The sequence below is a fragment of the Oncorhynchus tshawytscha genome, linkage group LG15 (genome assembly GCF_018296145.1).
Source record: "Oncorhynchus tshawytscha isolate Ot180627B linkage group LG15, Otsh_v2.0, whole genome shotgun sequence".
In the NCBI taxonomy this organism is placed as follows: Eukaryota; Metazoa; Chordata; class Actinopteri; order Salmoniformes; family Salmonidae; genus Oncorhynchus; species Oncorhynchus tshawytscha.
Window position 1 is genome coordinate 3,794,838 of NC_056443.1, and position 16,881 is coordinate 3,811,718.

At 44.9% G+C, this 16,881-nt stretch overlaps 1 protein-coding gene across 8 annotated transcripts in view; it reads left to right on the top strand.

The window, feature by feature from the left end:
• LOC112236291 (membrane-associated guanylate kinase, WW and PDZ domain-containing protein 2-like) overlaps positions 1-16,881 on the top strand; it is a 288,293-nt gene that overhangs the window by 234,834 nt on the left and 36,578 nt on the right. For all 8 annotated transcript variants that reach the window (XM_042297937.1, XM_042297938.1, XM_042297931.1 and 5 more), the window contains one exon: positions 7,003-7,692. In XM_042297937.1, the coding sequence (XP_042153871.1) occupies positions 7,003-7,692 (690 nt within the window). The remainder of the gene's footprint in view (positions 1-7,002; positions 7,693-16,881) is intronic.

Consider the following 16,881-nt stretch of genomic DNA (forward strand, 5'->3'; position numbering starts at 1 on the left):
TACTGTACTATACTGTACAATACTATACTATATTGTACTGTACTATACTGTACTGTAGTATACTGTACTGTATAGTGTTGGCTGATACACTAGTTGATGGGTTGTTTCAGGTCAGACTAGATGGTACATTGTGAGATGATCATATGTTTTATGTGCCACAATATATCATGTGGAAGTATTAATCAAATAAAATAAAATAAAATGTATTTATATAGCCCTTCGTACATCAGCTGATATCTCAAAGTGCTGTACAGAAACCCAGCCTAAAACCCCAAACAGCAAGCAATGCAGGTGTAGAAGCACGGTGGCTAGGAAAAACTCCCTAGAAAGGCAAAAACCTAGGAAGAAACCTAGAGAGGAACCAGGCTATGAGGGGTGGCCAGTCCTCTTCTGGCTGTGCTGGGTGGAGATTATAACAGAACATGGCCAAGATGTTCAAATGTTCATAAATGACCAGCATGGTCAAATAATAATAATCACAGTAGTTGTCGAGGGTGCAGCAAGTCAACACCTCAGGTGCTGAACAGTTGAAACTGGAGCAGCAGCACGGCCAGGTGGACTGGGGACAGCAAGGAGTCATCATGCCAGGTAGTCCTGAGGCATGGTCCTAGGGCTCAGGTCCTCCGAGAGAGAGAGAAAGAGAGAATTAGAGGGAGCATACTTAAATTCACACAGGACACCGGATAAGACAGGAGAAGTACTCCAGATATAACAAACTGACACTAGCCCCCCGACACATAAACTACTGCAGCATAAATACTGGAGGCTGAGACAGGAGTGGTCAGGAGACACTGTGGCCCCATCCGATGATACAGGGCCAAACGGGCAGGATATAACCCCACCCACTTTGCCAAAGCACAGCCCCCACACCACTAGAGGGATATCTTCCACCACCAACTTACCATCCTGAGACAAGGCCGAGTATAACCCACAAAGATCTCCGCCACAGCACAACACAAAGGGGGGGCGCCAACCCAGACAGGAATATCACATCAGTGACTCAACCCACTCAAGTGACACACCCCTCCTAGAGACGGCATGAAAGAGCACCAGTAAGCCAGTGACTCAGCACCTGTAATAGGGTTAGAGGCAGAGAATCCCAGTGGAAAGAGGGGAACCGGCCAGGCAGAGACAGCAAGGGCGGTTCGTTGCTCCAGAGCCTTTCCGTTCACCTTCACACTCCTGGGCCAGACTACACTCAATCATATGATCCACTGAAGAGATGAGTCTTCAGTAAAGACTTAAAGGTTGAGACCGAGTCTGCGTCTCTCACATGGGTAGGCAGGCCATTCCATAAAAATGGAGGTCTATAGGAGAAAGCCCTGCCTCCAGCTGTTTGGAAATTCTAGGGACAATTAGGGGAGGCCTGCGTCTTGTGACCATAGCGTACGTGTAGGTATGTACGGCAGGACCAAATCAGAGAGATAAGTAGGAGCTAGCCCATGTAATGCTTTGTAGGTTAGCAGCAAAACCTTGAAATCAGCCCTTGCCTTAACAGGAAGCCAGTGTAGGGAGGCTAGCACTGGAGTAATATGATCAATTGTTTTGGTTCTAGTCAGGATTCTAGCAGCCGTATTAAGCACTAACTGAAGTTTATTCAGTGCTTTATCCGGGTAGCCGGAAAGTAGAGCATTGCAGTAGTCTAACCAATAAGTAACAAAAGCATGGATTCATTTTTCTGCATCATTTTTGGTCAGAAAGTTTCTGATTTTTGCAATGTTACGTAGATGGAAAAAAGCTGTCCTTGAAACAGTCTTGATATGTTCGTCAAAAGAGAGATCAGGGTCCAGAGTAGCGCCGAGGTCCTTCACAGTTTTATTTGAGACGACTGTACAACCATTAAGATTAATCGTCAGATTCAACAGAAGATCTCTTTGTTTCTTGGGACCTAGAACAAGCATCTCTGTTTTGTCCGAGTTTAAAAGTAGAAAGTTTGCAGCCATCCACTTCCTTATGTCTGAAACACAGACTTCTCGCAAGGGCAATTTTGGGGCTTCACCGTGTTTCATTGAAATGTACAGCTGTGTGTCATCCACATAGCAGTGAAAGTTAACATTATGTTTTTGAATGACATCCCCAAGAGGTAAAATATATAGTGAAAACAATAGTGGTCCTAAAATGGAACCTTGAGGAACACCAAAATTTACAGTTGATTTGTCAGAGAACAAACCATACACAGAAACAAACTGATATCTTTCCGACAGATAAGATCTAAGCCAGGCCAGAACTTGTCCGTGTAGACCTATTTGGATTTCCAATCTCTCCAAAAGAATGTGGTGATCGATGGAATCAAAAGCAGTACTAAGGTCTAGGAGCACAAGGACAGATGCAGAGCCTCGGTCTGATGCCATTAAAAGGTCATTTACAACCTTCACAAGTGCAGTCTCAGTGCTATGATGGGGTTTAAAAACAGACTGAAGCATTTCAGCATTTCAAACACATTACAATATTTGATACACTTTATTGTAGCTATTACAAATCTAGCTGAGTCAGACCATTACTGCTGTTCCAGCTGGCAAATAGGCATTATTACTTAGGTGGTGTACAGATCATTTTCCTTTACTTGGCGATCAACCTTTACTTGGCGATACTTCATAAATTCCCAACTTGGAAGATAACGCATGTCTTCTAAACTTCCATGGATAGTTGCAGCTGGTTGAATTTAGAAAATTCTTCTTTATTAAATTAAATGCATTTTTTGTTCCATGATGTAATCCAACACCATCTTGTCTATTTCAAATATTTTCAAATCTCATTGAGACAGGTGGGTGTCCACCCCAAAATGTCTTGTGTAATGACCGTGACCTAGAAATCAATCCTCGTGTTGAATGGCATTCACCTGTCTCGATCAATGAGAAGATTTGAAATAGACAGGAGCTGGAACAGATCAGTAATGGTCTGATTAGGCAATACTTTGTATAGCTAGGTATACTATTTATTCTGTGGTCCTCCCAACATCCTCCTAACATCCTTTCCCCTTTATCTTCTCCTCCTCTCTTCTCCTCCTCTCTTCTCCTCCTCTCTTCTCCTCCTCTCTTCTTCTCCTCTCTTCTCCTCCTCTCTTCTCCTCCTCTCTTGTCTTCCTCTCTTCTCCTCCTCTCCTCTCCTCTCTCCCTCCAGACTCAGTGGCCTAGTTAAACTGTTGGATTCTAGCAGCACATAGTTAATAGAGAGGGAGAGAGGGAAACCAGGCCTGTGGAAGTGTGAAATTCCCAATTTCAGAAGGATTATTTGTCGCTCTGTGTCCGTACACACACACACACACACACACACACTCACACCTCTTCTGCCTGCTTCGCTACATGGTTCCAGGCCCAGAGAAATGTGTTGAGGAAAAACATATGATACCATCTCTTTCAGCGGGGACAGTGGTTAGATGTGACACTGTATTTGTTAGAGGGAAAACACAGTATTTTTCATGTTAAAGTAAGTGACCTTATACAGTGACCTGGAATGTACAGTATTGGGGGAGGATAAAGTGACACGGTATGTGATGGGGTCCATTGACATAGCGTTGGGTTCATGCAATCAAACCAATAGCAAAGTACCTCTGGTTCCACAACTAAACCCACACACGTACCCTTATCTAAAAACTTAAAGCATCTGCCTGTGAAGGGAAGCTACCTAGTATTCTTAAAGGTGACTCACCACCTGGATTCGGTCTTATGGAGCAAAATTTGAAATGGTGTATTTTACATTGGATACAAGTAGAGCAACAAAATGGTATATCATACACTAAAATGGTATATCATACACTAAAATGGTATATCATACACTAAAATGGTATATCATACACTAAAATGGTATATCATACACTAAAATGGTATATCATACACTGCATTTTTGAGGAACTTTGGGAAAGTAATTCTGTTTTGACTGTTGATAAACCTGTAAACTCACTTTTGAGAAAATGACCTTTGAATGTTTTGGTATGTAGTGAAGAGCTCTTTTTTTGTCTACACCCATTCAGCATCATTCACACCCTCTTAAGCTTTAGCCCCACCCATCTCGTTTCGCTCTTGGAACGTTCAGAGCGCACACTTGACTCTCTGACCGATGATTTGTTTACCTCTGGATAACATGAAAACAGCCTAACCAGCTCCGCTGGCAACAATTTCATTAAAGTGTACGGGTGTTGTATACTTTAGCTAAAGACATGTAGCTAGCTAGCTAGGTAAACAATGGACCTAGCTAGGTAAACAATGGACCTAGCTAGGTAAACAACGTGTACGATCACACATGTCACGTAAGCTAACGAGCCAGCCAGCTAACGTTATCTAGGTAAACAACAATGAACACAGTGCCAAATCATGTCGTTACTACCCTGCATGAATATGCTGGGAGCTAACCAACCAGGTTCAATGATAGCTAGCTAACATTAGGCTCTAACTACAAAAGCAAACGGCTCTGGGATACCACTAATAACGTCAGCTAGGGAGCCAACCAGCTAACATTAGCTAACTAGCTAACAGTACAGTTTAGCTTGGAATGAAACCACTTTCTGTCCAAATTAGAAATGTGTCATATCTGAAAATGTAGCTAGCTAACGCTAGACTGTCTTACCTGTATACATCATCATGCATGATGGACATATCTCCCTGTCACGAATGCCATGCCACAGTTGTCCTTAGTTTGAAGATTTGATCCAGAGACAGGTGTTTTCTCCATCTCTTTAGCTACCATACTCTAATTCCACTGATTTCAAAACTTGATCCTCCAGAAAGTGGAGAGCAACACTTATGCAGCTCCACTACACAATCATTTTTTTGAATGCCGCGTCCGACAGAATTGCCAACACAGAAGCCTCTATATGGCAGACCAATACGAACTCCTCTCACGGCATGTCCAACCCACTCATTATCTCATCCAGTCATGGCTAGTGGGAAGATTGCTGTCTTTTTCTGTGGCTTAACCAACAGGGCTCGTAATTTTAAAAAATTATTCGTATTTACAGATGGCATACAAGTTTGTTATTAAGGCATGAAAGTTCACATGTTCCAGAAGGCATTTTAATAAACAAATACTTTTACGTTCAAACGGCTCTCCTGTGAAGTGGTGACTTGCGACATACGCCTAGTTTCCTGAATAGGGTGACATAGAGTAAATAGCCATTCTGCAGTGACAGCAGTGCAGTGCTGTGGGGTCAGTAGTGCAGTTGCAGTGCTGTGGTTGTCACTGTGTCATCATCAGTGCTACTGCTCTCTCTCTCTCTCCTCTCTCTCTCCTCTCTCTCCTCTCTCTCTCTCTCTCTCTCTCTCTCTCTCTCTCTCCTCTCTCCCTCTCCATCTCTCTCTCTCTCTTTCACTTTCTCCATCTCTCTCTCCTCTCCATCTCTCTCTCTCTCTCTCTCTCTCTCTCTCTCTCTCTTTCACTTTCTCCATCTCTCTCACTCTGCCTGTGTGTGTGTATGTGCTAATGGTCCAGATGGCTACTCTGTCCTCCGCCATGGACACATATGGCCTCTACTTCAGTCAGAACCCCCCCTACTGGGGACCCTTTAACACTATGATATGATGGCCTGTTCTTGGCAGGAGGAGGGTGTCTCCTGTTCCATACTGTTAAACGACCATTAGTAGAAGATAGATGTTATTAGACAATGAAGATAGACGGGATGGAAGCATCATGGTCCTTGGTGCTAGATAGCGTGTTTCTATTGGTCAGGTCATAGTGTGGAGGTTGGAGGACATTGGAGATTTAAGACGTAGGGTAATGTGGAGTAGAGGTTCGTGATAGTTCTGAGAAGGAACTAGAGTTCAAAGAGAAGCGGAGGATAGAGACGGAGAGATAAAGTGTGTGTGTGGCACTGTGTGAGTGTGTTCGTATGTATGCGCCTGCATATTTGGTGTGTGAGAAAATGCGAGTGAAATCCTGCAGTGGTGTCCCTCCTCGTCACCCGTCATTAAAGAATGATTTCCGGGGCCACTGCGGCCAGGGCATGATGAGGTCATGGCGCCATCATTTGTTTTCCAGGAGCATATGAAGCTATTGATTGTGACACCAGGGCTCCAGGCAAATGTCTTCCATATTTACCCAGATTAATTAAACAGTCCTGCTTCCGCACGTCACACTGCCTCCAGGAATACGTTTAACGCTCTGTCAATATGAACCTGCATTTCAACTCTGAACGTGCTCTGACAATATGAACCTGCATTTCAACTCTAAAAGCGCTCTGTCTCCACACAAAAAGGAAAGGACACTGACAGGGTATGCTAAGTAGCCTGGTTCCCAGGTCTGTTTGTGCTGAGTTGCAAACATCTGTGGTAATTGTGCATACATCTCTCTCTCTCTCTCTCTCTCTCTCTCTCTCTCTCTCTCTCTTTGTCCCTCTCCCTTTGTCCCTCTCCCTCTCTATCTCTCTATCTCTCCTCTCTCTCCGATTAGCATAACAATTATGCTTATAATTGAAAAATAATGATTGTCATTATAAACCTGGGCAGTGCGTTTTGGCGGGACTGAAATTTAATATGGATGCCACCTTGTGTTCTCCCACTTAATCAACATCTTTTGAAATATAGAGCCGTATCTCACCTGACAGAACACAAAATACAATATTAAATTGAATACAGCATCGGAGACAGAGAAGAAGATATGGCACTTTGTCAGAGCGAGAGCTATTGTGTATTAACTGTCAATAAATAGTTGAGTTATCTACATAGCTGAGTGTGTGTAGCGATAGGTACAGTGATGAGGTGTGGCAAATCTCACTCGTTTGTCCACCACACAATTCACTGACTAGTGTATTTCTGTGCCTAATGGTTTTGTCCATTATCTGACGTCTAATTCAGGTACAGTAATTCTGGGACCTATTCAGTAGAATGCAACGTTCAGATTACATTTTAGATAGAAATGTAGCATATTGATACTGAGACAAAGACCGATTCTGCATGATAAAGAACCATGCTTGTTCTACACAATATTGAATAAGCCCTATTGAACACCCTATAGGTCTTTGTTTTTGCAGTATATTTGGCCTTGATTGGCTGTGTGTCTCCCCTCCTCCAGGTGATGTCATCGTGTACATCAATGACGTTTGTGTCCTGGGCACCACCCATGCCGACGTGGTCAAGCTGTTCCAGTCAGTGCCCATCGGGCAGAGCGTAACCCTGGTGCTGTGCCGTGGCTACCAGCTGCCCTACGACCCCGAGGACCCGGGCGCCAGCGCCGGCACCACCACCACCCTCCTCTCCCCCCTGGGCCTGATGGAGCAGCGCCCCCTCCTGGTCAATGGACGCTCCAACTACGACAGCTACATGGACTACATCTCGCGCACGGCACGTTTCGTCCAGGAGCACGGTGACCAACATCTCAACGCCCACCACCACCATCAACCCCCTCCACTGCCGCACCCCGGCGACACCCACCTGGACGGCTCCTCCCTGACGCCCGGCGGGCTGCACGGCGAGGACTCGGTGTCCATGGCGTCATCGGGGGCGACGCAGGCGGAGCTGCTGACGCTGACCATGGTGAAGGGGGCGGAAGGGTTCGGGTTCACCATCGCAGACAGCCCGACGGGCCAGAGGGTGAAGCAGGTGCTGGAGCCCCAGGGGTGTCCTGGTCTGTGTGAGGGGGACCTGATCGTAGACATTAACCAGCAGGGAGTGCAGGGCCTCAGTCACACCCAGGTGGTGGAGCTGCTCAAGGAGTGTGCCGTCGGGGCTGAGACCAGCCTGGTCATCCAGAGGGGTGGAGGAGGTAAGAATAACCCTGGGGCCTCCATAACCGGCTGACTACTTCCTGTCTTTCTCTCCATGTAGAAGAGCTTCTTCATATACCCATCTCTCTCTCTCTCTCTCTCTCTCTCTCTATCTCTCTCTCTCTCTTTCTCTTCCCGTCCCTCTCTTTCTTTCACTCTGTCTTTTTCTTTCTCTCTGTCTTTCTCGTTCTCTCTTCTATCGATATTATATCCTTCTATCTCTCTTTCTCTGTATATCTTGCTCTCTCACTCTGTCTTTCTCTTTCTCCTCTTTTATTCTCTCTCTCTCTCTCTTTTTTCCTGGTGACCTGGTCCAGGTGAGTGTGTGTGTTCTGCCTGCGTGGGTCCTGTCCTAAGACCACAGAAACCCATTATACAGTACGGCCGTGTTTGACTGACACACAGCTACTCTCACAGGATCTTTACTCTACTTCATTTTACCTACTGGGGAGAAAAAGTGCTTACCTTCCGTTTACTCTGAAGGACTCATGTTGTGCGTATTTAGCTTGCGCTCTTTCTTTGGCATCCGAACAGAGATTTTTTTAAATTACATTTCCTGCTTGATAAAAACGCTGACTCATTTTTAAGGTTTTTCAGTTTTTCTATTTGTACTGCGACCTAAAAGTTTAGTATGTGTGCAGAGTCTAGACTTTTGTGAGCAGAAAATTACAACCCAAATAAAAAGACTGTGACGTGAGCAAGATATAAGCTGTGTTCGAACACCCTTACTAACATACTGTATACTACATACTTAGTGAGTATATACTACATACTATTAGTTCATTTTAGTATACTGTAAACGAACAGTATCCTTTCAGTTGAGCGTACTAGCTCTTCGCCTGTCTACTGGAAGTTGATGCTGTTGCTATGCAACCTCTTGCTAGCTAGTTAGCATACAAATGACTAGTTAGACATTTTCCGACTTTGGGTGTGTTCTTAAATTCAATCTGGAGTGTCAGAGTGCGCTCGTAAATTCCGAGCATAGTCAGATAGTTCGCTGTAAATCAGAGCGTTTTGCTCTCGGAGTGCACACTGGACGCCCGGGCAGAGGAGTAGGGTTGATTTGAGTGTTCTGACCTTACAACGGCAGTCAAGCACCCAAGCTAACGTTGGCTAGCTTGCTAGCTGCTTCCAGACACAAATGAGATCACTCTGACAATTTGACTTGCCCTAGCAGAGCTGGCAGCGCTCATGTTATCCAGAGCGTTGGTGACTGTAACTGTGCTGCTGCTGGCAACAATTTAATTACGTTTTTTTCCTGAGGTTTACTGACACCGGCCATATTCAATGGATGTTGAGCGCTCGTTAATGAATTATTCTGCAAATTGGAGTAGATAGCCAGAACGAATTTATGAAAGCACCCAAATGTCCATTGAGATGCACAACGACTATATTTAGCTAAGCTAAGAATAGTCAAGTCAATTAGCGTTGGGTAGTTAGTTAGTTAGCCTATAGTTAATATACTGGCAAGTTTGATGTATAAGTAGCCTAACGTTAGGCTACTAACTAACGTTAGGTAGTTAGCTAACAATATACCGTTACATACTGCTGTAATGATATGCTATGTGGTTCGTAATGACAGTGTAGCTAACAAATTGTCAGCCAACATAATGTGTAAGGTAACTTATTTGAAAAGTCATTACTTTATTACATTGGTCAACATTTTCTTAACATTTGTCATAATTAGTTAAGTAGCAATGAATTTGTATACGCTCTTGTTGTACTTCGTTGCATATTTTCCTCCATTTCTTCAAATCTGAAAACGATATGAAGCCACACTCATTTCCTGAATAATTGCATTATGGGTCCGGAAAGTACGGAAATAGTGACCTCTGCTTGTATACTTCATATTTTAGTACGACATCCGGGAACTTTTGGCATACTAACTATATCCATACTATGACCAATAAGCATACTATATACTCAATTTCACGTCACAAATAGTACGGTTAGTTTGAGTATTAGAACAGCTATAGAGTAGATCTGTTCTATGTGCGCTATTTCTATGTTTCCCATTCTTAAGTTTCGTTTTTGCATCTTTTACTTTCGGTTTTGTACACCAGCTTCAAACAGCTGATAATACAATATTTTTGGTTTTGGAAAATATATTTCAGAGGTGTTTGGATGGTACAATGATTCGCTACACAATGACTGCTTGTTTTGTCACATAAAATGAAATACGGCGAATTACTAGAATTTTTGCAACCAGGAAATGGTGGAGCGATTTCTGCATATTGCACCTTTTAAGATTTGATATGGAACCCAATATTACTACCGTCACCTATTCAAGTCAGAAAAATTGACTTTCTTCTCTAAGGTTGCAAACCTCTACTTGATGGACCTTGTTTAATGTGATGTCAGAATGGTTTTGTATCATTCAGGGGAGAAAGAGCAATCTCATGGAGGAGAGAGAGGGAGTGATCCCATCCACTTGTATCTGTAGGAGGTGGAGATTTTATTGATTGAATTTCGCTGACTCATTTTCGCTGACTCATTTTCAAAGTGTCTGTTTTCTATTTGCTCTGCGACCTTTCTTTTAGAAAAAGTATGTAAGACTTTTGTGTGCAGAGAATTACAGCGTGAAATAAATAGACAATGACGTGAGCAGGATATAGAATGTTAACAAGCCACCGCTAGTTGCTAATTTGCGCTATAGTGTTTTTATTTCTGTCTTGTTTGTCTGAGAGGCCTGCTAACAGACAACATGTAACAGGCTGCTAACAGACAACATGTAACAGGCTGCTAACAGACAACATGTAACAGGCTGCTAACAGGCTAGCCATCTTTATCTCAGTCATGCTATGATTATCCTCTTGTTTCCTCAGGGATGATTGGAGTGTTGTATAGATGATCACATCAGATAGATCAGTGATATGAAAGCTGTACGTATACAGGTACATTACTTGGGGTAGGAAATCTGTTAAAATTGTATAAGGAACTCAATGTCACTGGTCAAAGTCAGAAAAATCTCACTTTCTAATATAAGGTAGAAAACCTCTACTTGATGGACCTTGTTTAATGTGATCAGTCAGGATCGTTTTGTATCATTCAGGGGAAAGAGAGAGAGTGATCCCACCCACTGTAGAGGTTCATAGATAGCAGGACATGAGTTGTAGTTAAGCCTGCTGTGATCAGCAAGCTCCCATTAATCCTCCTGCCCTGTTGGAAGTGTGATTGCAATAATGCCCCACAATGACTCAGCCATTACACTGGTGCTACGCACGCACACACCCCGTCAGTAATTGTTGATCAACTGGTAGAAGACTAATAGTCAGAGAGCCAGGCAGATAGCTCCATGGTGACTAACTTACAGAGAAAGGTCAATGTCATTTTGGGAATTGATCTACTGTCAGTTGCACATTTCTTTATTAGGCTGGCATGTAATCCATGGCCCCACAGAGCACATGTGAACAGAATGAGAAACAGAGGGAAGGGGGAAGCAGGGGAATGGAGAGAAGAAAGCAGAAGATGTGAGACCAGGAAGTGGGATTGGGTGCTAGGAGGGTTAAGTCATTTTTGTCTCATGAGGGATGCACACACACACACACACACACACTCAAAGAGCCTCCCATCTGTGTGGTAGTCGGACCCTGGCGGTCGAGCAGAGCTGGAAGGTCAAAAGGAGTGCGCTCTCCTAGAAGCGCTGCCTGCTGGCCCATGAAGCAGCTAGCTAACTGATGTAGATTTAGTCACATTACATCAAACCCACTTAGCACCATTTAGCTCTTCCACACCACCACCCTGAGGCAGAACGCCACGGTGGAATGTCTGTTTGTCGGACATCTTGTGACAGACTCACCCTGTGAGGGTGAAAGGTCATAGTAGTCACTTGACACGATTCAGTCTGTTTCAAACATGGCCGTCTGCAGTGGGGAAACAGAAATTATTAGCCCCTCCCCCACCCATACCACATTGGCTGGAGATTCTGTCACAAACTCATTTTTCTTCCATTAGGATTTTTTCAGTGATTGAATTGGAATTTCAATTCACCTCATGTCCTAACTTGAACTGAATTGGAATGGAAAGGACCTCAACCCCTGCAGGCAATAGCTCACGCTCCCTTCCGGCTCCCAGATCTTGACTTCTGTTGCTTCGGGTGAAAACAGAAAAAATATCTTTCCATCCCTCCAATCCAATCAGGGATGAGAGCTTCCAGCATTTAGCCAGGCCATTACGTCCCTAATAAAACTGTCACCATTCCATTGTAATGATGTTCCAGCTCTTAATGCCCAGCGATTTGGCTGGGCTGTCAGGGAAATGGACCCAGGCCATACATTCTAATTAAAATGGCCCCTGTCTCGGTCCCTGAGGACCTGTGCCTCCACTCAACTCACTGCCCAGAGAGAGAGTAAAGAGATGACCACCAATGTCTGTCTGTCACCACATTACATTCAACTAGCAAACATGTCCTCTCTTCTCATTGACTCTCAAATGCCTTGCTTGTGTCATGGCACATACACACAGACACACAGACATACACACAGCTCATCTATTTGGTAAACACTCTCAAACTGAGAGAGAGACCAGAGGGAGGACTAGCTAACTAAGTTGATTATGCATTGGCTCTGTCCGTTGTGCAGCAGTGTATGTATGAGAGTGTGTGTGCGTGTGGTGGGGCCAGATGGTTGTGTGGCTAGCACTGCCATGCAGCTCATCTAATGACAGACGGCTCCAGACGTGTCAACAGTCTACCACCTCCCAGCCTCACAACACACTGAGACAGCACCATCTGGTGGATGTGTTTAGTACTGACACCCTCTGTCACCAGAGGGGGAAGCTGTGACAGCCTTATTATTAAACGCTCATCTCTTTCACACACACACACACACACACACTCATGATTTCTTGTCCGTGTAGAGCCTCGCGGCGCTGTTGTGGCTCTTTTATGGCGGGTTGCCGTGCCAACCCCTCCATTAAAGGCAGAGACAGCGTTAGTGAGATCCTAAATGATCAGTGGGGGCTGAGTTACCCCACAGCAGCTCTGTCTGTCAGGGGATGGCCACAGGCCTCACTGACTATGATGAGGGAGAGCTCTTATCTCTGGGAGCTATTGACTATTGAGATGTATGATTTCAGAGAGGGCCCAGAACTCTGTTTGTGTGCGATTGCTTGCGTGCGTGCGTTTTGTTTATGATGTAGCCCGGCTGCACGTTGTCATGGTCACCAGTACTCAACGGATGAGCTTTGCCGTGAAAGTTGCAACCACTGTCACTGTGTGGAGGCTTCATTGAATGTGTTTCACCGTGTCTCCACAAATATTATAGTATTTGAAGTGACGTTAGTGATCATCATTGCTAAATGGTAGCAGAAACACATATATTAGCTGTACATACACTGTGGATGTAATGTCTGTGTTTACACCGTGCCTCTAGCCCATAGCTTTCTGCTGTTCCTGTCATATAGTTGTTCATTATTGCTTCGTGGTTTGCTACTTCATAACTACCTTATGACAGCTAAATTGATGTTATCAGTGCAGTCACTTGAGCTTGCGATGTGAATGTGTGTGTGTGTGAGCTTATGTTTGGTGTGTGTGTGTGTGTGTGTGTGTGTGTGTGTGTGTGTGTGTGTGTGTGTGTGTGTGTGTGTGTGTGTGTGTGTGTTCATCCATGTGTATGTCTTCACTTCTATTGGTATCAATGCCCATAACGCTCATCGTCAGGAATGGAGGAGGTCCACACCGTTTACTCTCTCCTCCATGGATCAGAAACGGACTCACTTACCATCCCTAACACCCACTGAATTACGCGTGATCACTTTTAAATGGTCCTACTCTCCTAATAAAGTTATGATATTCAGCCATCCCTTCAACTCCCCGCTGACTCCTGGCCTGTTTCTGCCAATACAAATAGCCGCCGTGCCTCTCATCAGTGCCACTAATTAGCGAGTGTGCTGCAGACAACCTCATTAAGGCCCATCTACGCCATTACCCAAGCTGCCTTCACCATAACACTAATTGGAGGATTTCAGACATGTCCGTTTAGTGTGCCTCGACGTGGCAGGATTGTGAAGTTCACATACGTTCGCCCACCCATGCTTACCCATCAGCAGAAACCCATATGTATACATACACAGTACACACATACTCATACACCCATACATGGTCAATAGCTGTTTGCTGGTCGAGTACACTCTCTCACTGAGGTTTTCTCTTGACGATGCTGCCAGTGTGTTAGTCATTCTAGTCTTTCTTGCTCACTTGGCCTGTCCTGTTCCCTCCTGTTCCCTCCTAATGCTCTTTAAGGTGGCTATATCTTCCTCCGGGCTGAACCAGAGATGACTATCACAACGAAGAGAGAGAGAAGGGAGTGATGGAGAGTCTTTGAATCAATGAGCACCGCCCAGCAACACAGGGATTATTCAGCACACAGCCAGACAGTGATTCATTGGCTAACAGTAAGAGGCGCTAGAGCAGGCTGCCTGCCAAACCAGCACAGTGCTGAACAGCAACAGCCATGTTCACAGCTCTGTCTCCACCAACATGCACCATGCAGAGCTGAGCCAATCCAGAACTGCCCTGTGCCGCTGCAGGAATCCTTGGCCAATCAGAATGGCCCTAGGAGAGAGGAACAGGAAGAGAGAGGAATGTGGAAGAGACATCCAAATGGCTTATGGGTGAGCAGCCAGGTCAGATCCGAGCGGGGCTGGAAGAGGCTTTAGACACATTTACTAGGGTTGAGTGGTGCTAAGATCACTTTCATTGAGTCAGGGGTTAAGGCTCCACAAAAGTGTGTAGCGAGTCTAAGTAGGGTGCTTAACCTGGATCGGCTCAACGGCTCCATTGACAAAACTAGGCGCTTTTATTTGGAGTGTGTTGAAAGCATGCGATTTAAAGCGTGATTGTATTATACGAGTAGTAGGGATAAAGAAATGATTGTGTTGTTGTGAGCTGTAATGTGGATTGAAGCATGGAGTTTTCTCTCTGCACATCATTTCTACTGTTCCTCAGCTAGATGTGTGTTGGTATTGAACACGTGAGTGAACATGGAACGCTGGTTCCATGCAACAAAATCCATTTTCATGCGCCAGATATTATTTAAAGTAGCTAACCGTCCCTGTGGGCTTTATTCATAAGCTATGCAAGATTCCATCAAATTGTAGTGTTATCCAAATCTCATTTAAATAATGACATGGCCTGCTGTTAGCCTGGCGGTGTGATATTATAGTGCTCTTCACGGTTGTGAGTGTGTGTGTGCACATGCATGTCTGTACGCGTGTGCAAGTGTGTCGTGTCATGTTGGAAATATCTAAATCTACATGGGGCTTCGTATGGCTCTGATTCAATCAACTCATTAACTGTACGGGGGCAGCACTAAGTCCCATTAGTATGTTACTGATTCATTTAGCATACAGCTCTTTCGTCATAGACAGAAAATATGTCAGCCCTCTCACTCTCACTGACAGTCACACTTTACATCAGAGCTATTTATCATTTTTCTTCTAATCAGGAAGTGATTCAAACCTCAGCCAGCCAATCAATTAATCAAGGTAGAAAAGAAAGCCTGCAGTACTTCAGCCCTCAAGCCCCCAAATTCAATATCCCTTCCTTACATACAGTATACACTATCTGATAACCTGAGGAGCATTAGGACCATGGACAGGGCCAGTTGTTCAGTGCTCCGCCATGGTCATCGATTAGTTGCCACAGGAAACTGCAGTGGGTCAGCATGGTCTCATTGGAGCAGAAGAGTCACCGTAAAAATTGTGGTCCTGTCCCGCTACTCTAACATGGTCCTGTCCCATTTCTCTTACATGGTCCTGTACCACTGCTCTAACATGGCCCTGTCCCACTGCTCTAACATGGTCCTGTCCCATTTCTCTTACATGGTCCTGTACCACTGCTCTAACATGGCCCTGTCCCACTGCTCTAACATGGTCCTGTCCCATTTCTCTTACATGGTCCTGTCCCACTGCTCTAACATGGTCCTGTCCCATTTCTCTTACATGGTCCTGTCTCGCTGCTCTAACATGGCCCTGTCCCATTTCTCTAACATGGTCCTGTCCCATTTCTCTTACATGGTCCTGTCCCGCTGCTCTAACATGGTCCTGTCCCACTGCTCTAACATGGTCCTGTCCCATTTATCTTACATGGTCCTGTCCCACTGCTCTTACATGGTCCTGTCCCACTGCTCTAACATGGTCCTGTCCCATTTATCTTACATGGTCCTGTCCCACTGCTCTTACATGGTCCTGTCCCACTGCTCTTACAAGGTCCTGTCCCACTGCTCTAACATGGTTATGTCCCACTGCTCTAACATGGTCCTGTCCCACTGCTCTTACAAGGTCCTGTCCCACTGCTCTTACATGGTCCTGTCCCACTGCTCTAACATGGTCCTGTCCCACTGCTCTTACATGGTCCTGTCCCACTGCTCTTACATGGTCCTGTCCCACTGCTCTAACATGGTCCTGTCCCACTGCTCTTACATGGTCCTGTCCCACTGCTCTTACAAGGTCCTGTCCCACTTCTCTTACAAGGTCCTGTCCCAATGCTCTTACATGGTCCTGTCCCACTGCTCTAACATTGTCCTGTCCCACTGCTCTAACATTGTCCTGTCCCACTGCTCTAACATGGTCCTGTTCCACTGCTCTTACATGGTCCTGTCCCACTGCTCTTACATGGTCCTGTCCCACTGCTCTAACATGGTCCTGTCCCACTGCTCTTACATGGTCCTGTCCCATTGCTCTGTGACAAATTATTCACTTCAGACACCTCTACTATGTCAGATCTCCAGGTGGAATGTCATCATTGCAAGTGTTACATACTATGAGTACTGTAGGCCAATGATAACGTGACCTGTCATGGTTAACTTGCAGATGTAGCACTAGCTCAGATCCTTGCACTATCTGAACTATAAAATTGGTTCTACCGTACCAGGCAAACTAAATGAAATGCAGCTCAGGTATTAGAACATATTTGACTCAGTAATGTTCTCTGGTATGGGGTCTCACAGGAACAGAGGCAAGAGTCTGTCACTCAATACATCTCAGTGCTGATCTACCATAGGAAAGGGCACCACTGACATCTCTGTCTAACCAAACACCTCCTATGCCTGAGTTAACAATGAATGGATTTCCCCTGTGGAGTACCCTCCATGATGGTTGTTTCTCTGCCTTTCCCAGGGAACACAGGTTGTTCTGTCTTGAAGTAATGCCGGTTGATAGCAGGTCATCCTAATAGCACTCGTAATGAT